Source organism: Pipistrellus kuhlii, unplaced genomic scaffold, assembly GCF_014108245.1.
Source record: "Pipistrellus kuhlii isolate mPipKuh1 unplaced genomic scaffold, mPipKuh1.p scaffold_m20_p_4, whole genome shotgun sequence".
NCBI lineage: Eukaryota > Metazoa > Chordata > Mammalia > Chiroptera > Vespertilionidae > Pipistrellus > Pipistrellus kuhlii.
In genome coordinates this window covers 22,070,519-22,094,499 of record NW_023425540.1, presented here as the reverse complement: position 1 = coordinate 22,094,499, position 23,981 = coordinate 22,070,519, and the positions used below count along the sequence as shown (strand labels likewise).

General features: G+C 43.1%; 1 protein-coding gene and 1 pseudogene across 19 annotated transcripts in view; both read left to right on the top strand.

The window, feature by feature from the left end:
• The window catches only part of ADCY2 (adenylate cyclase 2), a 262,534-nt gene extending 238,776 nt beyond the window's left edge, over positions 1–23,758 (top strand). For 9 of the 19 annotated variants that reach the window (XM_036409655.2, XM_036409657.2, XM_036409650.2 and 6 more), the window contains 7 exons: positions 5,211–5,295; positions 8,092–8,250; positions 10,051–10,197; positions 11,626–11,733; positions 16,221–16,335; positions 18,201–18,325; positions 22,967–23,758. In XM_036409655.2, coding sequence (XP_036265548.1) covers positions 5,211–5,295; positions 8,092–8,250; positions 10,051–10,197; positions 11,626–11,733; positions 16,221–16,335; positions 18,201–18,325; positions 22,967–23,119 — 892 coding nt within the window. In that variant the 3' untranslated portion in view covers positions 23,120–23,758. Of the gene's footprint in view, positions 1–5,210; positions 5,296–8,091; positions 8,251–10,050; positions 10,198–11,625; positions 11,765–16,220; positions 16,339–18,200; positions 18,326–22,966 lie in introns of those variants that run through there. The other 10 variants (XM_036409652.2, XM_036409653.2, XM_036409654.2 and 7 more) reach the window with 10 other exon arrangements.
• On the top strand, positions 1,083–1,895 carry LOC118703046 (annotated as a pseudogene).
• Positions 23,759–23,981: the final 223 nt, after the last annotated feature.

Sequence of the window (23,981 nt, the reverse complement as noted above, 5' to 3'; positions counted from 1 at the left end):
TCCATCAAGCAGCCTGGGGAACCATCACTTTGCCTGCAGATCTCCCACCTGGCCCAAGGGTACCTCCAACTGTTCCCTGTACCTCCCCACTCCTCCCACCCCTGCTCTGGGGCCAGCTCCCTGTGTGCACTCCCTATGGCAGTGGAGAGTGTGAGCTTTGGCAGGCAGCTAGTGAGCACACACAGAAAGCTGGTCCACATATGGGGACATGAACCATAGTAGGTTTTGGTGGGAAAACTAAAGAGAGGCAGTCAGCACTTGGCCTGATGCATTGTAGGATGGAGGAAGAATACAAGCTTAAGAATTCTGCCACTAGAGGGAGCAAGAAGCATGGAGCATTTTTTCATTGAAGACAACAAATGGACAACATGTACATGAAAAGATGCTCAATATCACTAATCAGGGAGATCAAAACCATAATGAGCCCTAGCTGGTTTGGCTCAATGGATAGAACGTCAGCCTACGGACTGAAGGGTCCCAGGTTCAATTCCAGTCAAGATCACATGCCCGGATTGCAGGCCCAATCCCCAGTAGGGGTTATTCAGGAGGCAACCAAACAATGATTTTCTGTCAGCATTAATGCTTCTCTCCCTTCCTCTCTGAAATCAGTAAAAATATATCTTTAAAAAAAAATGAGATATCACCTCACAGCTGTTAGAATGGCTATTAGCAAAAAGATAAGCAATAATAAGTGCTGACAAGGAAGTAGAGAAAAGGGAACCCTATACACTGTTGAGGAAAGTGTAAATTGCTTAAGCCACTATGGAAAACACCATGAAAGTACCTTGAAAAAATTAAAAACAGAACTGCCATGTGATCCAATAACCCCACTACTGGTATATAGCTACAGAAATTGAAATCCGGATCTCAAAGAGATATCTGCTCTCCCATGTTTATTGCAGCTTATTCGCAGTAGCCATGACATGGAAATGGCCTAAGTCTGTCAATGAATAGTAAAGGACATATGAGATATATACAGGTATCAACCTTTACTTCAGTTTATCAACTGTTACCAAAACAACAGATAACGAGATTTCTTGAGATGCTTTTTTTCTTTAAAAATAGAGGCTCACTCTTTTCTGACTGGAACCATGGAGAGTGCAGAAGAGAAAAAGAAGAAGGTTCCTGCTATGCCAGAAACTCTCAAAAAAAAAAAAAAAAAAGAATTTTGCAGAGCTGAAGATCAAGCGCTTGAGAAAGAAGTTTTCCCAAAAGATGCTTCGAAAGCAAGAAGGAAGCTCATTTATTAAAATGCTAAGCACTATCACAAGGACTACAGGCCAATGTAAAAAACAGAGGTTCAAATGACCAGGGTGGCAAGAAAAGCTGGCAACTTCTATGTTCCTGCCAACATTGGCATTTGTCATCAGGATCAAAGGTGTCAATGGTGTGAGCCCAAAGGTCCAAAAGGTGCTGCAGCTTCTTCACCTTTACCAGATCTTCAGTGGCACCTTTGTTAAGCTCAACAGGCTTCCATGAACATGCTGAGGATTGTGGAACCATATATTGCATGGGGGTACCCAAACCTGAAGTCAGTAAATAAATTGATCTATAAGCGTGGTTATGGCACAATCAACAAAAAGTGAATTGCCCTGACAGATAATCCATTGATTGCTTGATCTCTTGGTAATTATGGCATCATCTAAATAGAATGTCTGATACATGAGGTCTATACTGTTGGAGAGTGCTTCAAAGAGAACAACTTCTTGTGACCCTTCAAGTTATCTTCTCCAGAAGCTGGGGTGAAGAGAAAGACCATCCACTGTGTAGAAGGTGGAGATGCTGGGAACAGGGAAGATCAGATCAATAGGATTATTAGGAGAATGAACTAAGATATCTACCATGGTTATTTTTGTAATCTGGTCAGTTAAACTGAGTCCTTTAAAGTTGAAAAATAAAATAAAATAGGGGCTCATTTCACCAAGAAAAAAAAAAACATTTTAAGGATTATATTTGTGTCCGTATGCCTGGACTGCTTTCTCTCCTCAGAGAATGGTCATTTTTACCTCACCAGAACTGTTTGCCTTTAGGATAGAAACTGGTTCACCAAGTAATCCCTCTATCTCTGCCACCCAATTTGTTAGGTTTCTTTGTTCTTTTGGACTCTCAAAACTTGAGGCCCAGGATGAGAACCCCGTGAACAGCCTCAGGGTGAGGACCAACTGTGAATTAGTGTGTGGCTACAGGCGTACTTGGATGTCTACATCTCCAGAGTCTAATTTTTAGGTATTAAAGAAAGCATATTTGGTCACATTTTGGCTGGAACTGTCATCAAATTAAAAATCATAGAGTCATGCTGGGACTGGTTTGGCTCAATGGATAGAGCGTCGGCTTGGGGACTGGGGGGACCCGGGTTCGATTCCGGTCAAGGGCATGTACCGTGGTTACGGGCATATCCCCAGTAGGGGGTGTGCAGGAGGCGGCTGATCGATGACTCTCTCATCGATGTTTCTAACTCTCATCTCTCTCCCTTCCTCTCTGTACAAAATCAATAAAATATATATTTTAAAAATAATAATAAAATAAAAAATTAAAAAATTAAAATCATAGAGTCAGAAACTTTCTCAATTATATCAGCTCTGTCTTTAACTCAGTGATACCACAACCCTCACACGTGAAAGTCTGAAATGGACCTTATTTTCAGACTCCCTCTCCCCACTTATTCTTGAAACTTAAATGGGGAGAGGGAGAGAAAGAGGCCTCATATCCAACTAGCTGTCATTTTTATATAAATGGCTAACATAATTGTTATGGGTAAAACTGTGTCCCCAAAAGAAGACCTGCTGAAATCCTAACCCCCCACCCCTCTCAACATGAATCTACTTGGAATCAGGGTTATTACAGACGTGATTAGTTAAGATGAGGTCCTACTGGAGTAGGGTGGGTGCTAATCCAATATGGCCTTATGAGAAGATGGCCATGTGAAGAAGGATGCATACTGGGAGGACACATGTGATGATGAGGACAGAGATTGGGGTGATGCAAAAGTGAGCCAAGGAGCGCCAGAGAGTGGTGGCCACTACCAGAAGCTAGGATGAGGCAAGGAAGGATTTCTCAGCAAGTTTCAGAGGGTGCATTGCCCTGCCAGCACCTTGGTTTCAGACTTCTGGCCTCCAGGAATGAGACCATAAATTTTTATTGTGTTAAGCCACCCAATGTGTGGTGCTATGCTTTGGAAGCCCTGCGAAACTATTATAATAGTGATCCACACACTTAACTAGACTCTGCCAGGAGGACATACTACCCTTTTATTCCATCTATTCCAGTGTTCCCTTCACAATACACATTCCTTTTCCTCCCACCTCCCCCACAAACACACAGAAAGTAAGGTAACCAGGAACGGATCTGTGGACAGAGAAGGTCATCATTCAAACTACAGGAGCCCTGGCAGCAGGCATCCCTGAGAGCCCCCCTTCCCCCTATCCTCCCTCCACCCCCTGAAGAGAAGGGCTCTGGCGGGAGTAGGCAGCTCTTTTTGGCTGGATGAATAAAAGAAGTTTTAAAGACATATAAATGAAACTCAAGAAAGCAAGATGCAGTTCTTCCTTGTACAGTGGTTTTCAGAAGTGAAAAGGGTATCCATGTGTCAGTATACAAGTCTGTTCTACATCTGGGTTGTGCCTTCTTATGTCTGAGGTCCATTTTGGTCTGTACTTTCAAACCTACTGCCAAGTTCAGCATGAGAGCCCTCCCTTACCTTGCTTCCTCCAATACCTGCTTCCAGCCACCACTATTCCTCACTGAGGCTCAAGATGTGGGAGTGGGGAGCAGGATACCTCCAGCCCTAAACCAATGCTCAAGAGCATCAATGTCAGGAGTTCTGGGAAAGGATTGTTCCCATAGGTTGCTTACATATATTTTATGTGAGTAACTGCAAACCCAGGAAGGACCTGGATTACATTAATAGGGACCTCCTCCCATTCTCCTGCAGTGACAGGGACCTGAGCTGGCATATTTGGGGCATCAGATCCCTTTCCTGGGCCTGACAATGAGACCTGAGTTCTGATTGGTTATGCCAATAATGCTAATGTAAGATCTTGACCTGGGAGTCAACATTTCACTCTTTGAGGTGGTGAGTGGAAGAGGAAGGTGGCATACTGCTTTCTCAGACCCCTGGTTCAAAGTATTAGGTCTAGTAATAATTAATGTCGTTTTCTAATATTATATTATAATAAGGTGTTCCTAAGACAACATGAAAATTCAAAACTCAGCCTGTGCCAGCTTCTTAGGCTATTGGCTATGTTGTGCCACTTTTACCAGCTGGTCAAGATCATGTCACTGTAGTCAATATAGAAAAAAGATGAGTTTAACATTCATTGCAGTCAGCACTGTTTATAAATAACTGCTCCCCTGAGTCCCTTCAACTGTGCTGTCAGACACAGCTGCCACTGGCTCAAAATGGAGCTTCATTTCTTAAAATCAATATGAGTGAGACAGGAAAATGGCACTTTTCAGCTTACTTCATTCTCAGAGAGAAACTGCTGACCTACTGGCTGAAGAGCTCAGATTCTTCCCGTGTTGATCTGACCCAAAAAAAATATTCTCTCAGAAACACCCAGAGTAGTATTTGACGAACTAGCTGGGCACCATGTGGCCCACTGAAGTTGACACATAAAATTGACCAAGACACATGCCAACTTGGATGTGTGGAAGGTCACTGCCTGGAATGTTGTGGTGAGGATGTGAGAACTTGGGCAGGGATAATTTACTGATGTCTGTCTGGACCTGAGGGAAAGTGGGTGGGTGAAGGGTTTCCATCTTCGTTACACTTTTGTGATACAAAGTCATATAAAAGAGGGTATAAGAATGGGTACTTTTGAGAAAGTGATAGCTTGTAGAAATAAAATTCTAAGAAAATTTTGAAAATTTAAAAAAGTTATATATGAAATTATCCAGAATGATCCCCGAACTATAAAGCAAATAAGATTAACATTCATTCCCCTTATATTTGTTAGAGCTTGGTATAAAATAAGAAACCTTTATCAATTTGGAACAATGTTTTATTAAAATAGGATTGTTTTGTTTTGTTGTAATCTAGGTTTGAAAAGATATTTGATGGTGTGATGTGTGTGTGTGTGTGTGTGTGTGTGTGTGTGTGTGTGTGTCTGGAATGCAGACATTGACTAGAGTTTCTGAAGTTGGCCGATTCACAGATTCTAAGTCCTGTGTGTATGTTGTTTTGTATTGTTTTGTCTGTTTATTTTTAATAGACCAGGCATTTGGAAAGACCTGAAGACCATGGGCTCAGTGTCTCTCTTTATATTCTTCATCACACTGCTTGTTCTGGGTAGACAGGTAAGAAGTCTGGTTTTTTTACACAATTTCTCTAAAGTATCATGTTAATATCACTTTGAGGATGTGCATTGTAGTTACCTTCATGTAAACATCTTATCACAGGAGAAACTGGGTGGCACAGGATACATGAGCATAGATACAGACAAAAGGAAAACAGTTGCTACTTTCCACTAGTGGCAAACTTTGAAAATTACAAAGATGTGAATCAATTCATTTCCTTTAAGTCTCAAAATATATTTTATAGGTTTCCTGAGCCTAAAAAAGCTGACACTGCTTGAAAAAAACTACCCTTGACTGGGTTTTCATTTGCTTTTCAAATGTGTAATATGCTTCCTTTTCTTTGAAGTGGGTATGAATACCTGTGCTGTCACTTGTAATCACCCCTAGAAATAGTCTTTTGTTCAAAGTTTTGCTTTATGATGCAAATGAAACTGTGCTTTCTTCCTTGGGCCCTGTACCTCTTCCTGGCCTCCCAGTAGAGGCTGTGGGTGCAAGATTTTTGATGGAAATATCCTTCCTCTCCCTGAGCACAAGGACGCTCGCCCAAAAAATAGACTCATCTCATTCATCTCATGCCTGGCAGCTCAACCTCAACCAAAGTTTGAGTACTTTAATGGATAACGTGAAACCAAGTAGTGATTAACTTGGAAATAACCAACTAAGATGCAAAATCATTTACATAATGTACACATCCCTGAACTGTGAACCAATAGGAAGCTGTTAATGGCCAGGGCAGAGAGCAGATCTGTGACTGCCAGCCCAGCATCCTGAGGACACCGGAGTCTCCTTCTCCTGGAGCAGTGCCAGTGGCAGCCTGCCCCAGGAGCTCACAGGGCAGCCCTCAGCACTCTCCCTGGAGCTGAGCTGTGGTCCTGCTGCAGAGCCTCGGAGATCCCGGTCGGCCTGCTGCCCTTCCCTGCCTCTGTCCCTGGCCACTGCTTGGTTCTGTTTTCTTTGGCTTGCCTTTCTGACAACCGCACATTTCTGTAAGCCTTGTTATTATACCGTGTTGTTCTTTTTCTTTGTTTCATCTGTTTCTCCTGCTGCCTTTTTGCCAGTGGAGGTCACAGTCACAGATACTGGAGATTAGGACTTAGAACTGTCTTTTGGGGCATACCATTAAGTCCATGACAAGTGGTTTGGGATGGGAACATTTGTGTTCCTTTGGGGGCCTCTCCTCAGTTTCTAAGGTACCTGCACATCAAAGAAGGAATCTGCAGCAGAAAGCACTGGGGAGGGGAGATGTGAAGATTTGGCAAAATGTCACTTTTAGCCCAATGTAGCTGGTCCCAAATCCGGTTCCTTTTATTAAATAGCTTGCAAAATGCTCCCCTTTGATGCAGGAGCGATCACTCGGAAAACCTGAGCAGCCGCTTTGTTCAGTTTACAGAAACCTTTCAAACCTGCATGAATTGGGCTTGCTGCCTGCCCTGCTGGCTCCTTGGTCTCATCTCATGTTCCATTTCTGTCTCACCATTGATTGCCTTGTCATTTCATTCAAAACCTGCCACATCACTGGATTATTCCCCAAAAGGCCCAAATGAATAATCTAAATCTCTAAGTGAGAGGCCATTTCTAGTAAGTGCCCAGCATGATGCCATAAAATAGAATGTGGGAAATTGGCATTAATGTAAAAAGTTAATATAAAGAAACTTAAAAATATTCTTTGCAATCTTTTTTTTTTTAAATGTCTAGCTATATGAGGTAAAAATAAATGCACGCCAGAGAAGGAGTAACTTTTTAGTGGATCAAACATAATTCAATCAGTTCTAATAGATGAATGATCATTTTTTGTTGGATTTGGGATGTGGATTTATTTTTCACTGTTATTTGTTCATTAGAGGTGGGTATGTATGTGTGTGTGTGTGTGTGTGTTGTTGTTGTTGTTTTTGTTGTTTTACATCACTGGCATAATTAACCAAAGCACAAAACAAACAAACCCTCTGCATCTAGTTCTTTTTTGCATTTGTTTGTCTATAAATTACTCTCTGTGCTGAAATATACCCTCTGTTACTAGCCCTCTCTGCCATGGGAGGATCCACTCAAGTCTGGCACGCAGCTGACACAGAATGATGCCAAAACCAGTGAGATCCTTTGACAGTAAACAAGACTCTCCCTTTCTACAATGTTCATAACTTAAAAAACAACATTAAGTTTTAATACATTATAAAGCATTTGCACATGTTTTTTATTACCAGGCACTATCTTAATTAAATGATACCAAATGAACTTTTGTCTAAATATGTCACTCTCTAGTACAACAAAACACCAAATAAAAAGTGTATATTTTTCAATGAATAGATAATTATATAATTTGTGCTAGGGGAAAACGGATTTTTAAGTATTATAGGCAAGTTGCCACAAGTGAACACCATTATTTCTCAAATGCAAATCATCCAACAAAGCACTCTCTCTACTAATGTGTTTTCCATTTTTCATTTAGTCGTTATTTACATTCTATTATGCCTCTTTTCAAAAAAATAATTCAAGCCATCTTTTATTAACAAAACTAAGCAAGGAGCTTTCCTGTCTTTTTTTTCTTGCAAGCCTCCAACATAACTGTTTTCTCTGTTCCTGAGGCTGGTTCTTCCCTCATCTTTTTTGCACATCTGTGTTAGAGGTTGAGTGAGCGGCACTGGTGGGGAATAGTGGGCTTTGCAGGGAAGGTGGCAATTCTGTTTGGGGGTTCTTTTTTCGGTTTTGTTTTTCGTTCTTTTTATTTTCTCTTTAAAACCTCCACTCTCTGGCAGGACAAGATGCCTATTGTTTCTTTACCTCTGTGTCCTCTTGTAACAGAATGAATATTACTGTAGGTTAGACTTCTTATGGAAGAACAAGTTCAATAAAGAGCGGGAGGAGATAGAAACTATGGAGAACCTGAACCGCGTGCTCCTGGAGAACGTGCTTCCTGCGCACGTGGCCGAGCACTTCCTAGCCAGGAGCCTGAAGAACGAGGTGAGCTGAGGTGGGACTGATGGCCAGGACTCAATGGTGGGCCAGGTGAGGGCTGGAAGCTCCAGGCAATCACCTAGATGCCTGTGGTACTACAAACACCTAAGTGTTCGAGTCCAACATTCGAGAAGATATTGATTAGATGCATAGATGTCCGTCGAGAAGAGTGAGCTAGAATCACCTGTGAACTTCTTAGCACAGAATTGATTCATTATTCCTCATTTTCCCCACAATCACATAATGTTCTAAGGATACAATATGAGGCACTAGGGTTCCAAATGTGTACGTCACAGAAGTGGCCAGCACCCTCTCCCTGGCTCCAGAGGAGGCCTTGAGTACTGGCATGTACTAGACACCCAAATCCAGAGGCAGAACCGAACCACACATCCCACACGTCCACTCTTTCACTTCTCACAGCTTTCCTGGGAGCCTTTTAAGGGTTTTAGAATTTCAAAGATATGAGATAAAATTGGGAAGTTATCCATACAGGACCAGATCAAAGTCTTGAGTCCATTAATTTAAATGGATATAAGTGGAAATTTTACAGAAAATATAAAGGTATGGATATTTTTTTATATTTTTTTATTGATTTTTACAGAGAGAGGGATAGAGAGTTAGAAACATCGATGAGAGAGAATCATTGATCAGCTGCCTCTTGCACACCCCCTACTGAGGATGTGTCCACTACCAACATACATGTCCTTGACCGGAATCGAATCTGGGACCTTTCAGTCCGCAGGCCGACGCTCTATCCACTAAGCAAACCCAGTTTCGGCAAAGGTGTGGATATTTAACTCACATTAGAAAGGTTGAAATTCAGTGTTGAAATGTTATATGAAATAAAATGTGAATTTTAAAAATATTTCTGCATGACAAGAGTCAGCAGATATAACTCCAGTGTGACTTTATTAATTTAAAAAACATGTATTTGAGCCGAAGCCGGTTTGGCTCAGTGGTAGAGCGTCGGTCTGCGGACTGAAGGGTCCTGGGTTCGATTCCGGTCAGGGGCATGTACATTGGTTGCGGGCACATCCCCGGTACGGGGTGTGCAAGAGGCAGCTGGTCGATGTTTCTCTCTCATAGACGTTTCTGGCTCTCTATCTCTCTCCCTTCCTAGTCTCTGTGAAATATCAATAAAATATATTTAAAAAAAAAAAAAAAAAGAAACATGTATTTGAGCACTCACTATGTGCAAAGGCCTGGGTTGAGAACAGTGGAGTCTCAATGATGTGTGAGGTGCAGTCCTGTTCTTAGGAAATTTTTAATGAGGTTGGGAATAGATGAGGGATCAGGGAACCTATATAGATGGATAAACTCCTTAATAAATAAGCTCAATTATGGTGGTGCTAGAGTACAAAGCAACCTTGAGAGAAAAGGCTGGAACACTATTTTTCTGAAGTGCCAGATGGTGGGGTGAGATACTGGACACTGTCACTGTCATCCTACTGGAAGTGTGCTGGGCATGTGAGCCAGCCCAGGGTTCCACAGCAGGTATGATGACCACAGAACATTCTTGTAAGAGAGACACCTAAGGTAGAGATGGCAGAGAGCCTTAACTAGAAGGATTCTTCATATCAGCTGGTGGTGTCAGCAGATTGAGGATTCTGAGCCTACATCCAGCTCATTAGAACCCTTCACCTGTGATCAGTGACCAGTATCTGGAATGGGCCTGGCATTGGGTGGGACAAGTGGTGTGGGGCACTGGATGACTTTTTTTTACCAACACTAGTGTAAAGAAACACTTGCATTAAAGCATGTGTTTGAAAGGTTTTCTGGTGCTGAGCTCTTCCTTTTCTCCGGCAGGAGTTATACCACCAGTCCTACGAATGCGTCTGCGTTATGTTTGCTTCCATTCCGGATTTTAAAGAATTCTACACAGAATCAGATGTCAACAAAGAGGGCTTGGAATGCCTACGGCTACTGAATGAGATTATTGCTGACTTTGATGATGTAGGTACTTGAGGGTGACCCCTGAAGGACAAGGGTAGCCCTAGTCCCACCCTTGGGCAATCCCAAGGCCAGCACAGTACATCTGAAGTTGCTCATCATGGTATATCTTAAAACTTTTACTTTGGTGTAATTCCTCATGGCTGGAGTTAAAGCCTATTGGTCTCTTTAGGTCCCTGAAAAAATTTGGAGTGACAAAAGTATTTTATCTATGAGAAGGTATGATTGCTAGGAACAACTACAAATCTGTTCAATAAAATACCTATCCAGTGTGCTCATGAATTTTCTCAAAAGGCTGGACTCCAAAGAAAATATTTGCCCATCAGTTTCATATAAAAGTATAATTAATATGCTTATCACAAATTATTGGCCTGTCTGTGCATATTCAAAGGTCTTTGTCAGATATCAACTAGAACTGTGCATAGATGACATGTTTTGTTATTGAAAAAGCAATATGTACCTGGGATAATATATTTTAGGAGGGACAAAGTATATGTTTTAGAATTTGAAATAGATGTCATTTTTCAATTTTCAATATTCTTCCTACATAAAGAATAATGTGTTTTGTTTTCTGGTAAGAACAAACACACCTCTGGTTTTAAGAATGTTGCTGCTACATTATTCTGATAAATATTATGAAGAATATAGGAAAATTGACATTCATGAACATGTTTATCATGATTCATGAAACTTTGAAATACAGTGATGACTTCAGGCCAACTTTCTAAATGTCTTGTGGGACATATACATTTCTCTACTGCCATCACCATCACTGTGAGGTTGACTCAAGACTCATGATAAAGTAATGATAACTAGAGATTTCCACTATATTGCCAGGTTCTTAGTGAAAACTGGTGGCATATTTCCTTCAGTTCACCTCAGCAAAATAAATGTTCCCCAGTACCAGGGGATGAGTGACAGTGGTTTTTTAGATTGGACTGTCTTTTAGATAAATGGTATGAGGATTGGCTCACTTATCTTAAAACCCCTGAGATGTAATCTTGAAGGAAACTTCTTTGAAAGCAGAAGTACCAAAGAAGGGTCAGGAAGATGTCTCAGACTTTGGTTGATCCCACTATCCTCCTAAGGAGATAAATGTCCCTCCAGAATTTCTTTCACTTGTTCCCTTATTTAAAGCCACTATCACATGTGTCATAATTAATATTGGTTCCTTCACTGGCAAATATTGAAATGTATCTCATATTAATTAGAAGTAAATCATTATACATTTCCTTCCAAGGACAAGCTCTTTGTGAAATTCATGAAATGTTATTTCCCGGCAAGACCCACCATTGAAGGATGAATAAGCAGTGGTTGAAACATCTCCTATTACTATTACTGTGAACTAGAATTTGAGGGTGTCTCTTGAAAGCACTAGCCCTTGGGTCAGCACTTGACTGAATAACTTAAATGGTTGTCATTGCCTCACAGCTGCTGTCCAAGCCAAAATTCAGTGGAGTTGAGAAGATCAAGACCATCGGCAGCACATATATGGCAGCAACAGGTCTGAGCGCTGTGCCCAGCCAGGAGCATGCCCAGGTACAGACATGTCAGCCATATAAGGGCATATGTGAGCCTCGGCTCCACCCATAGGTCATCCATGGAGCCATAACGGTCATGCAATAACCATAAACTGTTCTGTGTGGACACATAAATATCAATAATTAAGGTCTTATGAGAAAAGATGAGAATTCTAGAGACTTCTGAGGATCTGTCCACTGAACTTTTTCTGGTGGACAGGGAGAGAAAAATCTACTAACCAGTCCAGTAGTTGCTTGATACCAGATAAATATACAAAACCAGGATTAGAGCTGTTTACTTAAAGGTGACACATCACAGGATGATTGCTGATCTTTTGGTTAAAAACATGTGGTCAAAAACCAAGCTGGCCATTAGAAATTTGATTTAAAAGCTGATTGGACAAAATTGAGTATCTTTAGTCATATAGAATTTTTTAGGGGTTTTTCAATTTTGTTGTGTTTTGTTTCTGTGTGTGTATATGTGTATATAGATATATGTATGTAGCTTTTGGGTTCCTAAACCAGACCCCCTTTCCCCATAGGACAGTGGGCTCCCTGACAGGCACCAGCACAGGTTTGCTGTGGGACAGACGTGGTGGGTGCAACACAGACAATAAGACCTTACCAGAGCACAGCTTGCTGAAAGTAGGTGGGGTCCTCCAAAACGCTGAGCTTCCTCTCCCAGACCCACCTCCCATGGGTGGAGTGAGAGAGGGACAGAAGAGCAGCAGTGTTAAAACAGCTCCCTTTTCCAGGAACACCTCTTTTTCCTCTTCTCATTCATGGGCAGAGAATAGCGTGTGAAATGTACATTAGCGTTTTTCCAGGTGAACAAGTGGAAATAGTCTAACTTTCAAGTGAGACTGCTCATTATTACTATAGAAGCTAAGCTTTCTGCACTTTGGTGTCCTTATATGTAAAATGAGGATCATACCCACTTTAAAAGGCTTAGAAAGACTACATGAACATGCAAAACACTCAGTAGACTCATGAACAGAGTGGTAAGGTAAATGCTAATAGCAACAATAATACAGTTGTGGTTTGTGCACTGTTTCTCATGTTGATACCATTGTCTCCTCCAAGAGACCATATATAATATAAGGGGCTTTGGACATAAATGAAATGTGATGTGTCATCATGTCCATGCAGGGAGATGTTACTCAATATGAGTTACTTTTGTTTAGAGTGTTTAAGTAGAATCTTGTAAGGTCATCCTACAAGTAATTTGAAGTTCAGCAAACGTCTCCTAAAAGGGAGAAATAATATGCTTGATAAATATTAATATGGATATTACTTATTTTTATAAGGAATCAAAGTCACTTTTGCATTTTGTAACACATCCACTGTTTCTCTAATTATAAACAAAACATTCGACTTGATTTTTATAAATGAAACAACTTTCTGTTTGTTGTTTAGCCAAATATTTCATTTGGCAACAAATGACATTTAATTTGCAAAACAAATTGGTTTCTAGAGGATTAATGTGTTTTCCTTAAATCCTCAAAGAGGCAAAGTTATCTGGACAAAAGCCTTTTGAAATTACTCTTTATTTGTGACACCTCTGCATTTTCTCCTGTGGTTGAGGTTTCAACCAGTTTCTCCCCACCTTTGTTTGCCTTTGTTTTGCTGCCTTAGTTTATGTTTCTCAAATGAAGGGGGGAAAATGTGTTCTAGTTCTAAGCTTAAACACAGCATGACTAAAAGTTGGTTGCATAATGTATAACAAGGGGCTGCTGTTTTCACTGGTCAAGAAGTGGAATATTAACTTGAGAATGGGCCTGCATTCTAAGCCCACTCTCATAATTCCACAAATGAACACTTGCTCAGTAGATGTTCTGTGATAAAGTCAGCGGTGGGAAGCAGTGGGGACCCTGCCGCTGGTCTGCCCTTTGTTTTACTGTCTGGATCTCACTCTCTTCCAATCCCCACACTGCAGCCTCTGCTTGACCCTTGCTATGAACTTTAGACTTCACTTCAGGCAATGATAGCACACTTGTGCTTGCAGGTGTTTTCCTTGACTTGAAGACTTTTTCTTCTTTTTTCTTTTTCTTTTTTTTTTTTTTTTTTTAGAAAAAGGACTTTTTCATTTAAAAATATTATTTCCAGCTTCTCCTGAAAATTGATAGATGAAACCATTAGTATACTGAAAACCAGGCCAAGTCAGGCTAGAGTTGGAAGCTCCACTGGACCCTGTCCCAAGTGTGAACAGAGGTCCTTGTAACCATGACAATGGGTTGGTGGTGAGCCATGTGCTCAGAACCTCCCTCATGAAAAATGTTTTAAAATGTTGGGGATAGAGATGCTTGCCAGTGCATCCTTAATGTGTATTTTAATAAAGCATGTTCTCTGTAGAGTGAGATCAGGTGGAGAACAGTGAAAATCCGATTTAATCTAAGTTGAGTGATTCTAGAGGGATCCATGATGGATTAACAATGGGCTGCATTGCACAAATGTTATGCAGCGCCTCTGAGTTTTGACAGATGCTGGGAAGGTGTGAGTCCTGTTCTCTGACAGGTGCCTGAATCTCCAGTGTTCAGAGCCACTGGGCGGGCTGATCTCTGTGCTGTGGTCATCAGCTCACCTGGGAGAGGGCTGATGTCCTTTGGAGTTCAGAGAGGTCTGGTCAGATCACCCAGGAGCCCCAGGCACAGAACATGGTGCTCCTTAGAAAGCAATTCTCAATCTTCAGAGTCAGACAAATGCCAATTTACTTTAAGCAGTTGTCCTTGCTTGGAGCAGCTTCCAAAACTCACAGCTCACAAAATGTGTTCCACAAAAGCAAACGTGTTGTCTCACCGTGTGCACCGTGTGCCTTGAAGGCATTACAGTATTCCAAGAGAGCTAACACATTGTTTAGATCATGGGAGGAAGGGCTGCTTCTCACTGCCATCAAAGCTTTATCAAAAGCCCAGGTATACCGACATCTTGAAATGAACTGAGCTCTTCCAGAGACTGAGCATAATTTTGTCCAGGATTTACTAAACCCAAATGAGTTATTGATGTTGGATTTAAACCCCACTCCCAGAGCACAGTCTCTTCATTTACTACGTAGGTCATGTCAAACCTCCAGGGTAAGGCCCACTGCAGGAAAACAGGCCGGGAGATAATTTATTGATGAGTGGGGCTGTTTTGCTGGCCCTTGGTTGGGAAAAAAGCAAATCGGTCATCCTTGCTAGGATAGTGGTGATTTTTACCGCACAGGGTTCTGCCTGTTGGTTTAACAGTTTGTCCTTCATTAAGGATCAAGATGTTTTCCAAGTGCCTGCATAAACTTCCAAACTGTCTTCTTCTAAGTCCTGAGAAAAGAAATATTAGTAAGCCCTGATGGAAAACTGTTCTTAAGAAATGACTGTTTCCATCAAAGTTAGCTGGCAGTCTGCTTTGTAGCTCCAGTGTTTTAAATTGTTTGTTTTTTCTTCCACGGTTTTAAGCTGTGGTTTTATGGCAACAGTAGGATTTCTTTGACTTTTTGTAGATATATGTAATTCACCAAAGGAAAGGAAGAAATCTTTCTAAACAAGAACACTCATATTTACTTTATTCCGTGCAGTGGTCTCAACTGGGAGCAATGTTGCCCGCCAGGGGACACTTGGCGATGTCTAGAGACCCTTTTGGTTGTCACAACAGGAAGGATGGGGGCTAGGGGTGCTGCTCAACATCCTATAAGGACTATCCCCAGAACAGAGAACTATTGCTCCGGAATGTCAGCAGTGCCAGAAGCCGGAACAGGACTGGTTTCTCCTTGATTTGTAGATAGCTGTCTTCTCCCTATGTCTTCACGTGGCCTTTTCTCTGTGTTTAGTTGTGGCCTGATCTCCTCTTTTTATAAGAATACCTGTCCTACTGGGTCAGCATACTAATGACCTAATTTGACCATAATTACCTCTGAAGACCCTGTCTATAAATACCGACACATTCTGAGGTAGAGAGTTTCATGACTTCAACACGTGAGTTTTGTGGGGGGACACATTTCAGTCCGTAACACCCATTCCCCGAAAGGACAGAGGAGGGAGTGGTGTTTGCAGACTCAGGGAGAACTGTAGCAAGTGTGGAGTGAGGAAGAGGAGGAGTGAATCCTTTACCTCCCTTTGCTCACCCTCTGTTCTCCCCCTGGACCTCCACCTGGGTCAGTCCATCAGAAAACTAGGGGATAAAGAAGTGGCAGTTCCTACAGGACAGCATCCTCGTGTCAGAGCCAAGCAGAGAAGGGGGATGAGTGGGTGTGAGGATCAAATGGAGAACCAGAAGCCAGCCCCTGCCCAGAATTAAAACAGTGTGGGCCCTCCACGGTGTCTTAAGAGTGTTTCACATTTCCTTGTGGCCCCAAAACTGAATTTGCACACAGTGCTTCCTACGGGTGATATTTAATTCTCACCAGTGTCTACAGAGCATTGCGGGGCCGTGATTTGTGTGTGTCCCTTTCTAAGTGGAGCCCTGGTGTGTGACTGGAGGGAATACTCCCCAGCTTGGGAAGTAACCCACCTGCACGTGTCTCCTTTCCCTCAGGAGCCTGACAGGCAGTACCTGCACATCGGCACCATGGTGGACTTCGCCTTGGCTCTGGTGTCCAAGCTGGAAGCCATCAACAAGCACTCCTTCAATGACTTCAAGCTGCGAGTGGGTACGTTGAGCAGGGACTGGGTTTCAGCTGTGGTGGAGCCATGACGTAAGGACAAGTTCCCAGGAAATGTTGATAATCCCTGTGTTGAAGTAGGACCGGGACAAATGTGCTTTTAGAGCAGCAGGCCTGGATTGCAGCTGGGAGGACTCAGGGAAGCTAAGAGCCCCCTCAAGCACTTTGGAATAAATTATTAGACAACAACAAAAAACATCACCTTAGGTTGGACCCAGGTTTAACAACTGGACCATAAGGTGGATTACATGAGCTCCTCTTGGTCCATTATTTCGTAGGCCTCTATCTATAAAACTAGGACCCATCATCAGCGAGAAAATGCCTCTAGACCTCAGAGTTGTAAAAACATCTTTTTAATTTTCATTTTAATTTTTTAAGTGCATCTTAGAATTGTTGAATAAATAGCCACCCACCTACAAGAACGCCAAACATGTGTCCTAGGTCCTGAAGTAGCTATAGCTTTTCCTGTTGGATGTTCAAATTTAAGAGAAAAATCCAACTTTCTTTCAAATCAAATAAAAAATTCTAATAAGTTCATTCCTTACTTGAAGCTGATTCTTTAGCATGTCTCATGATTATTTGCCTTTTACGAGTGTTTATTTTTTTTAAGTGTGTTCAGCCCTGAGGGTGGCACAGCAGCCTGTGAGGTTGCCGCTACTTCCAGTCATCCAGGGTTTGTAAGAACTTCTTTGACCATTGTATGTTTTTCTTGGCAACGTATTTTATTCCTCCTGAAAGCAAGTCCACATAAGAGTAGATCTTTTAGCACATTCCATCTGAATGGCCTTTCACTTCTCTTGTACAAACTATTTTAAAAAATCCTGATATTTAGAGCTATTTCTTCCTCTGCTCTGCATATATTCTTTTCAACCCAGAAATACTTCACATTTTTTGAGCAACTGGAACCCTCCGTTCTGTGTGTCCTATTAATTGTTAGAATCTGGGCACACTTCTCTTTATACTTTCTCGCCTCCATGCCCAGTGGACTTTACCCAGGCTCTGCCATATACAGAGGGAGAAGGGCCACCGATCATGCTGCTGACCACATCAAACTTCAGGTATCTCTTGCATCCTGGAGATTCTTTATTGTTCGGCAACTTGGAAAAGGGGCTCCTCAAACTTTCACACTACCTGCCTTTAAAAAAAAATCTGTCACCTTGCGGAATGAACCCTCTGTTGTCAGACATTTATGGACCAAGATCACATTGCCCGTCACTGGGAGGGGCAACAGGCACAATTGCTTGCTGGTCCCCTGTGCTACATCAAAGCACAGTGGACCCAGTCAATGTGTTCCAAATTACTGTGAGCAACGAAATGGACCTCCTTCAGCAGGTATTTATTGAGTGCCTACTTCACACTAATTATTGATTAACTAATGAAAGAATCACCCCACATGCCAGCGCTTTTGGGTTTCTCTTAGACTTTGGGTCTGCCTTTGCCCAAACCCTCAGCTTCTCCCTGGGTCAGCTTCCCTGCTCTACCTCTGTGCAGGGTGCCATCTAGTGGCAGGTCACAGTAGAAATTCGGAAGGGTAATATTACCCAACCGCCACAAAAAGTGTTGAAACAAATAAGAGCCAAGCTTACTCATAATCCCCTTTTCTGAATGTTAAGCTGCAGAATCAGTCATTTAATGGGGATTACAGATTGACCATACACTTTCAGTTAAGTAGAGATCACCCAGTTGCTAGCAATAATCCACCCAGGCTCTCTCCCCTCCTCTCAACCTCCAGCCTTAGAGTTATATGGGGTAATGTTTATTTAACAATGATGATTCAAGATGGTCCTGTAAGACTTTTGTGTTTAAGACAGTTGTGATAATGTGAATCTTAACCCAGTTCTGATGCATCACAGGTATGAACCATGGACCTGTAATAGCTGGTGTGATTGGAGCTCAGAAGCCACAGTATGATATCTGGGGCAACACTGTAAACGTGGCCAGTAGAATGGACAGCACTGGAGTCCTGGACAAAATACAGGTAGCTCAGCCTACACAGTCATCATGGGTCATGTCTATCCTCTGGGGAACCATGGGTCATGTCTATCCTCTGGGGAACCATGGATAATATAAGAATAAATTTACTTCAAACTTGACCCCCCCGCAAAAAATTTTTTTGAAAAACCTTGAGAATCTTTGGAAAAAGCTTGACACTTACTTAAATCTTTTTATTGGGGAAATGTTGATTTGTTTCTGCATTCGCTGTTGACAACAATAAAAAGTTGTGATGACATAAAGATCATGGCTGTTTTGAACGTAGTGATCACAACAACCAGAACACAGTAGGACAGCCCTAGTGGGACGGGCAGGACTAGAGCCCTTTTCTCCTCTTCCTGCTCTTCACCAGCATCCTGAAAGGGTTTTGCAAGGGAGAAGGGCTGTATGTAACCAAATCCAGACTTAATCAGTCTTTCTTTCCCTGGGTGCTGATGAGGGGAAGACGAAAGAGGTCTCAGGGTAGAGAGACGGAATCACAGGTGCTATGATATGGTGGTGCTAAATTGGACTAGAATGGGATTTAGAGATCTAGAAATGACTGGAAAGCTCTGGAATCCACTCAAGGGAGAGAAAGGGAAGACCTAGCAGTGGTGAGTGTGTGCACCTGTTTAGGCACCAGGCCAGACACCTAGAATAGCGATTTTCAACTGATGTGCCATGGCAGGCACACTAGGGTGCCACAAGAATTTTTAAAACATGCAATACTTGACCTCCTTCCCCTTAGATTTTCAAATTTAAAAGTGACAACAGCCAACACAACAGTAGCCATCTTGTGTGCAAGAATCAAAATGATACCTATTTTTTTTGTCAGATTGGCAAAAAATATATTTTTTGTTGTGCCACAGAATTTTAGGAATTAGTTTATGTGTGCCATGAGATTAAAAAGGTTGAAAAATCATTGACCTAAAATAGTCAGGGGACTAAGTTCTCCCAATGAGAAGGATGTTTTTTTTTTTGTGTGTGTGTGTGTGTGTGTGTGTGTGTGTGTGTGTGTGTAAATGTGTGTGTAAACGTGCGTGCGTGCATGCTAAATTTTCTATTTGCCTCTCCTTCAAATAGCAGTTCCACATTTCACCCCAACTCTGTTGTATTCAGCTATCAGGCATCTTCAAACTACAGCCTGCGGGCCACATGCGGCCCGCAGAGGAGTCTGATCCGGCCCGCCAGGTTTTTTGGGCAGTGAGCGCAGCCGAGGTGTTACAGTAGGAATTAGTAGTTCATATAGTCCGGCCCTCCAGCTCTCTGAGGGACCGTGATCTGGCCCCCACTTTAAAAAGTTTGAAGACGCCTGAGCTAGATAAATCGCTGCCCTGCCCGATAGCAAAGCTATGTGAAAACCACTGGACACAAATGAGAGGTTTATGGTTTTTAGGCAGCTTTGTACCTCAACTTGGCCACAAAAAAACCTTGTTTCTTAAACTTGTGATAGAGATGTAGAAACTTAATAAATCTTGGTGGAAGTCCACCAGCTCCAGAATCACTAAGAATGGGCTTGTCACTAACCCTCTGTCCACTCACATGCCCACCATGCTTCTCCACCTCATTCACCCAAGACAGTTTTACTGCTGTGGTCTTTTCTAAGGTGTATCTTTAATTTTTATATGAATTGCACAAACATTACTTTTAAGTGTCTACCTTCTTAGTCAAAAGGTGTTGAAAAGTAAGCAACATCCAACAAAGAGAAGGGAGAGAGAAGAAAGTGATGAGGGAAGAGAGGAAGTATCCGGACTTCCAAGACAAATTGGCCAAATGGGGCTGGTCCGACAGTGGGTAGGAGTGGCTCACACTTGACAGGAATGGTCTGCCACCTTGGCAGTCTAATCTAACAGTGCCCAGAGGGAACCAGAGAGTATAAGGTTTCAGCATGTTCATCAGTAGCCACTTCCAGTGTCCAGGGAGATGCCAGCGTCCTAGACCGCCAAGGGTCTTCCTTTGAGGAAAGAGGCAATTTCCTACCCAGGATACACTCTCCCACCTGTAGACTGACCTATGTCCCTACCTGGAACCTTCCGAAGGTGGATGGTAGATTTAATAACCTTCACAACTCTCCAAGTGGCCTTCAGGCACTTGGGATACGTATCTAAAGCCATTTAAGAAAAGCTGGTCGGAGAGACTGCTCCCTCCTGGAGGTTGTAAATCCCCTGCAGGTCAGTGTTTAAATGAGTTTGTGCCTGTGTGTTTCTCTGAGACGATATCGGGCCTCATAAAGCTGCATGTGATTTAGTGCAGAGCGGCCACCTGGTAGGTCTCCTAGGAGCCCCAGGGAGGGAGGAAGACAGGCTCTGGCTGTGAAGAGTGTGAGCCCCCCTCTCCCCTCTCGCAGGCCCTTGTGTGTTCATTTCCCCAGCAGGTGGCACGTTTCCATCTGGGTAGATGTCCTTCTGCTGAGGGTGTGGCTCGCTCTAGCTCCAGTAGCCTCTTATTTCCACTTAAGTGCAAAGAAAAAAAATGTAATGAGATGCCAGGAAACATAAAAATTGATGCAGAAATGATTAAATGTTTCTCGTGGGCCTCAGATACAGGTTTTTTATTAAAGGGCATGAACTCCCACATGCTGTCTAGACTGGGAGCACAAACAGCATAGAGCCCGCTGGCACCCAGCCAGGCTCCCAGGGCATGGAGGAATCAGAGCTGGTGTCAGTCAGGTGGACGGCTCCCTCCTCCTGGGGTCCCTATAATTGTGTGACTGGTGCTACACGGGATAGCTTGAGAATGCTGGTGGTGCTACCTAGCACCAGTAAATATGTCAACTCCAAAATTAAGCTCCCGGGCTCCAGATCATGGGTTTGTTCTGAAGACAAATGCCTATGGGATTCTCTCAGCCTAATGGCCCCTGAGAACTCTGAGCATGAGAACATAATTGTCATCAGAGTTTCTTGACGGTGTACTTGCTCTTTGGTTCTTATCCGGAATCCAAAGTCTCTTCTATGCCACTGGCTTCATCCTCAAGCTACACCGGTCCTCCTGGAGGACTTGGGCCCTGCTAGGCATGAGCATCTGCTTCCCCCTTTTCTTCCTGCTTTCTGTGGGGTCTTGAGGACCCACATGTTGGCCTGCCACGGGGTCTCATTGCAGGTAGACAGAACAGCGCTGCTGGCTCCTTCCCACAGCGTGCCCTGGGGATCTTTCAGGGAACACTTCAGCCTTACTTCTGGGAGACCTGATGCTGTCCTGGGTTTCCTGTGATTTTGATGTACTTCTGCCTCTGCCCCAAGACAGTGCCTGCTCCTGAGGTCTCTCCAGCCACCAAGCCCAAAGAACCTGGCTTGGTGCTGCCACCGCTGTCCCCACCACTGCACCATCCCTACAGTGCCCATGCTACGAACACCATGGTGAGATAGCATCGCTGTATTGCCCACAAGCCTACCCTTCACATGGATGTGTCACCCACATGCGAGGTGGTGGGGGCACAGGTGTCATGTCCATTTCCCCTGATGAAATGGGAGGAAACCCCTCCTCCTCTGCTTTTATACATGGTTCCAAAGCTGCAGCAGCGTTACACAGGCTTCCTGAGCAAACAGCTCCCTCCCTCTCTGCTCAAAGCCTAGGTTCCTTGTGAGGGGCCTGATTAGGGAACCACGTACCCCACAGAGGGTCTTCCCTCACCTCAGAAGCTGAAATCTCCTTCTTGGTCAAGCCTATGCATGTCACCAATTCTCTGCTTGAGAAAATGTCTCTTGCAGGAGGCTCTTAGGACACTCAAGCAGCCAAACCCAAGAGGACTGGGTCTCCTTCCCCAGATATGGGTCCCCCAAGGGAGCCCAGGCAGGCCTGAGCTGAGACAGTGCCCAGCTCAGTGCAGGGCAGGACATCTCCTCTGGGAGAGAGAAGCGGTCCTACTGAGCAGGTGCCCCTGCCCTCTGACCCAGCAGGGCTTGAACATGACAGGTCACATGACAGGCTGCAAGGGAGGGGCTCACTCCATTTAGCATTTCATGTCACTCAGGGAACTGAGGAAACACCACACCTGACTCAGGGTCGTGCCCATTTTAAGGCCACTGCAAATTCCTAGTGTCTTTATTTTCAGGCCATTTTATTCAGGTGCATTAAACCAGACACTCATGGCCATTTGCAGGAGTTGACTGTTCATCTTCTCATGGTGTTTTCCTCCATTTTTATTAAAATCTACTTTTAACATTTATTTTTTTCCTGAAGTGACATTCATGACAACTTAAAAACGTCATCAAAATTCCCACCAGTCCAGCATGTTTTGATTTGCTTTTTTTTTCTTTTTTTCTTTTTTTCAGATGTCTTATATGTGCCTAGTTAATCCTCACCTGGTGGAAATTATAGCAAGTACCAGGCTTAGCATTTTTGAGAGGGTGACATGGTTTGGCATTATCCCATCCCCTTATCCATATTGATCATGGTTGTGTCATGGTTTATACTTAACCCTGAAGATCACTGTTTCCTGTTTTTCACTATCACACCATTGAATTAAATCTCACCCTTATTTATTTTCTCATGGATTTGTCTCTCTTGTACTTATCTCTCAGGAGTGGAATTAATGGAGCAAAGAACACAAACATGTCTCGGCTCTTTATCCTTGTAGGCAAATGGCCTTTCAAAAGGGTTGTGTTGATATCCTGGCTAAACACCTTTTCACTTGTCGACATGCTTGTAGGTCACGGAGGAGACGAGCGTCATCCTGCAGAGCCTGGGGTACACGTGCAATTGTCGAGGCATCATCAACGTGAAGGGGAAGGGGGACCTGAAGACGTACTTTGTGAACTCGGAAATGTCAAAGTTCCTTTCCCAGAACAACCTGATTTCCTGAAGAGCATCTTCGCTTTGGCCAGAAGACTGTGTTTTTAGGAAGGTACGATGCACTTTCTGACTGCAGCGTTTGTCCCTTGTGTTTGATGGCGTGCTCTGTTCTGTCCTCTGGAGCCTCTGCAGACTTGATCCTGTGACCTGGGGGCACACCAGATGGTTCTGCCACTCGCACTGTGCTTACTCCCGAAGGAAGAGGAAAAGGAGTGTGTGATAGAGAAATGCATTCAAAGAACTAACATGGATGAAGGCGATGAAGCAAACAAAAATTCTTAAGGCAATAAAACTAGGGAGTGTATATTATCTTTTGGTGCATGTTCTTTTCTGGAAAATATGGTAGCTCGCCAACCGCATCCGCTAGTCTGATATTACAATACAAAGTATTTGTGACTGAGTTGAGTCTGTCGCCCCACATGGAATTTGACTGTGTTCATCCATGTGTCTCATTGCCAGGGGCTCTTGGTGGGTCCCATGTGGATCCTTGGCTCCATCACCTTGCTCTGTTGTGTCGTGCCAGCAGCACGTAGTCATCCATCACCAGAATTAGTTCTCACCACCTAGGACCAGTTTTGTACCAAATGTGTCTGATGTTTTGATGCCATTGTCTTTTGTAAGGTTAATTCATTAAATTTTATGTACTTTGGTTTATGGTGTCTTCTCTTCACCCTCTCCCCACCTCTCTTTCTTCTTTCTCTGGTTTGCTCCAGAATCGAGGTTTGTTTTCCATTTATCTCCCTGTTTCAGAAAATGCCCTCTGGAACCCAAGGATTGAGTCCTTCCTATCAGGACAAAGTCTGTAATGCAGATAATTGATTAGGTAGCTCCCTGGGGAGAAAGGAAGCACGCCGCATGTGTCCTGGGGTCTG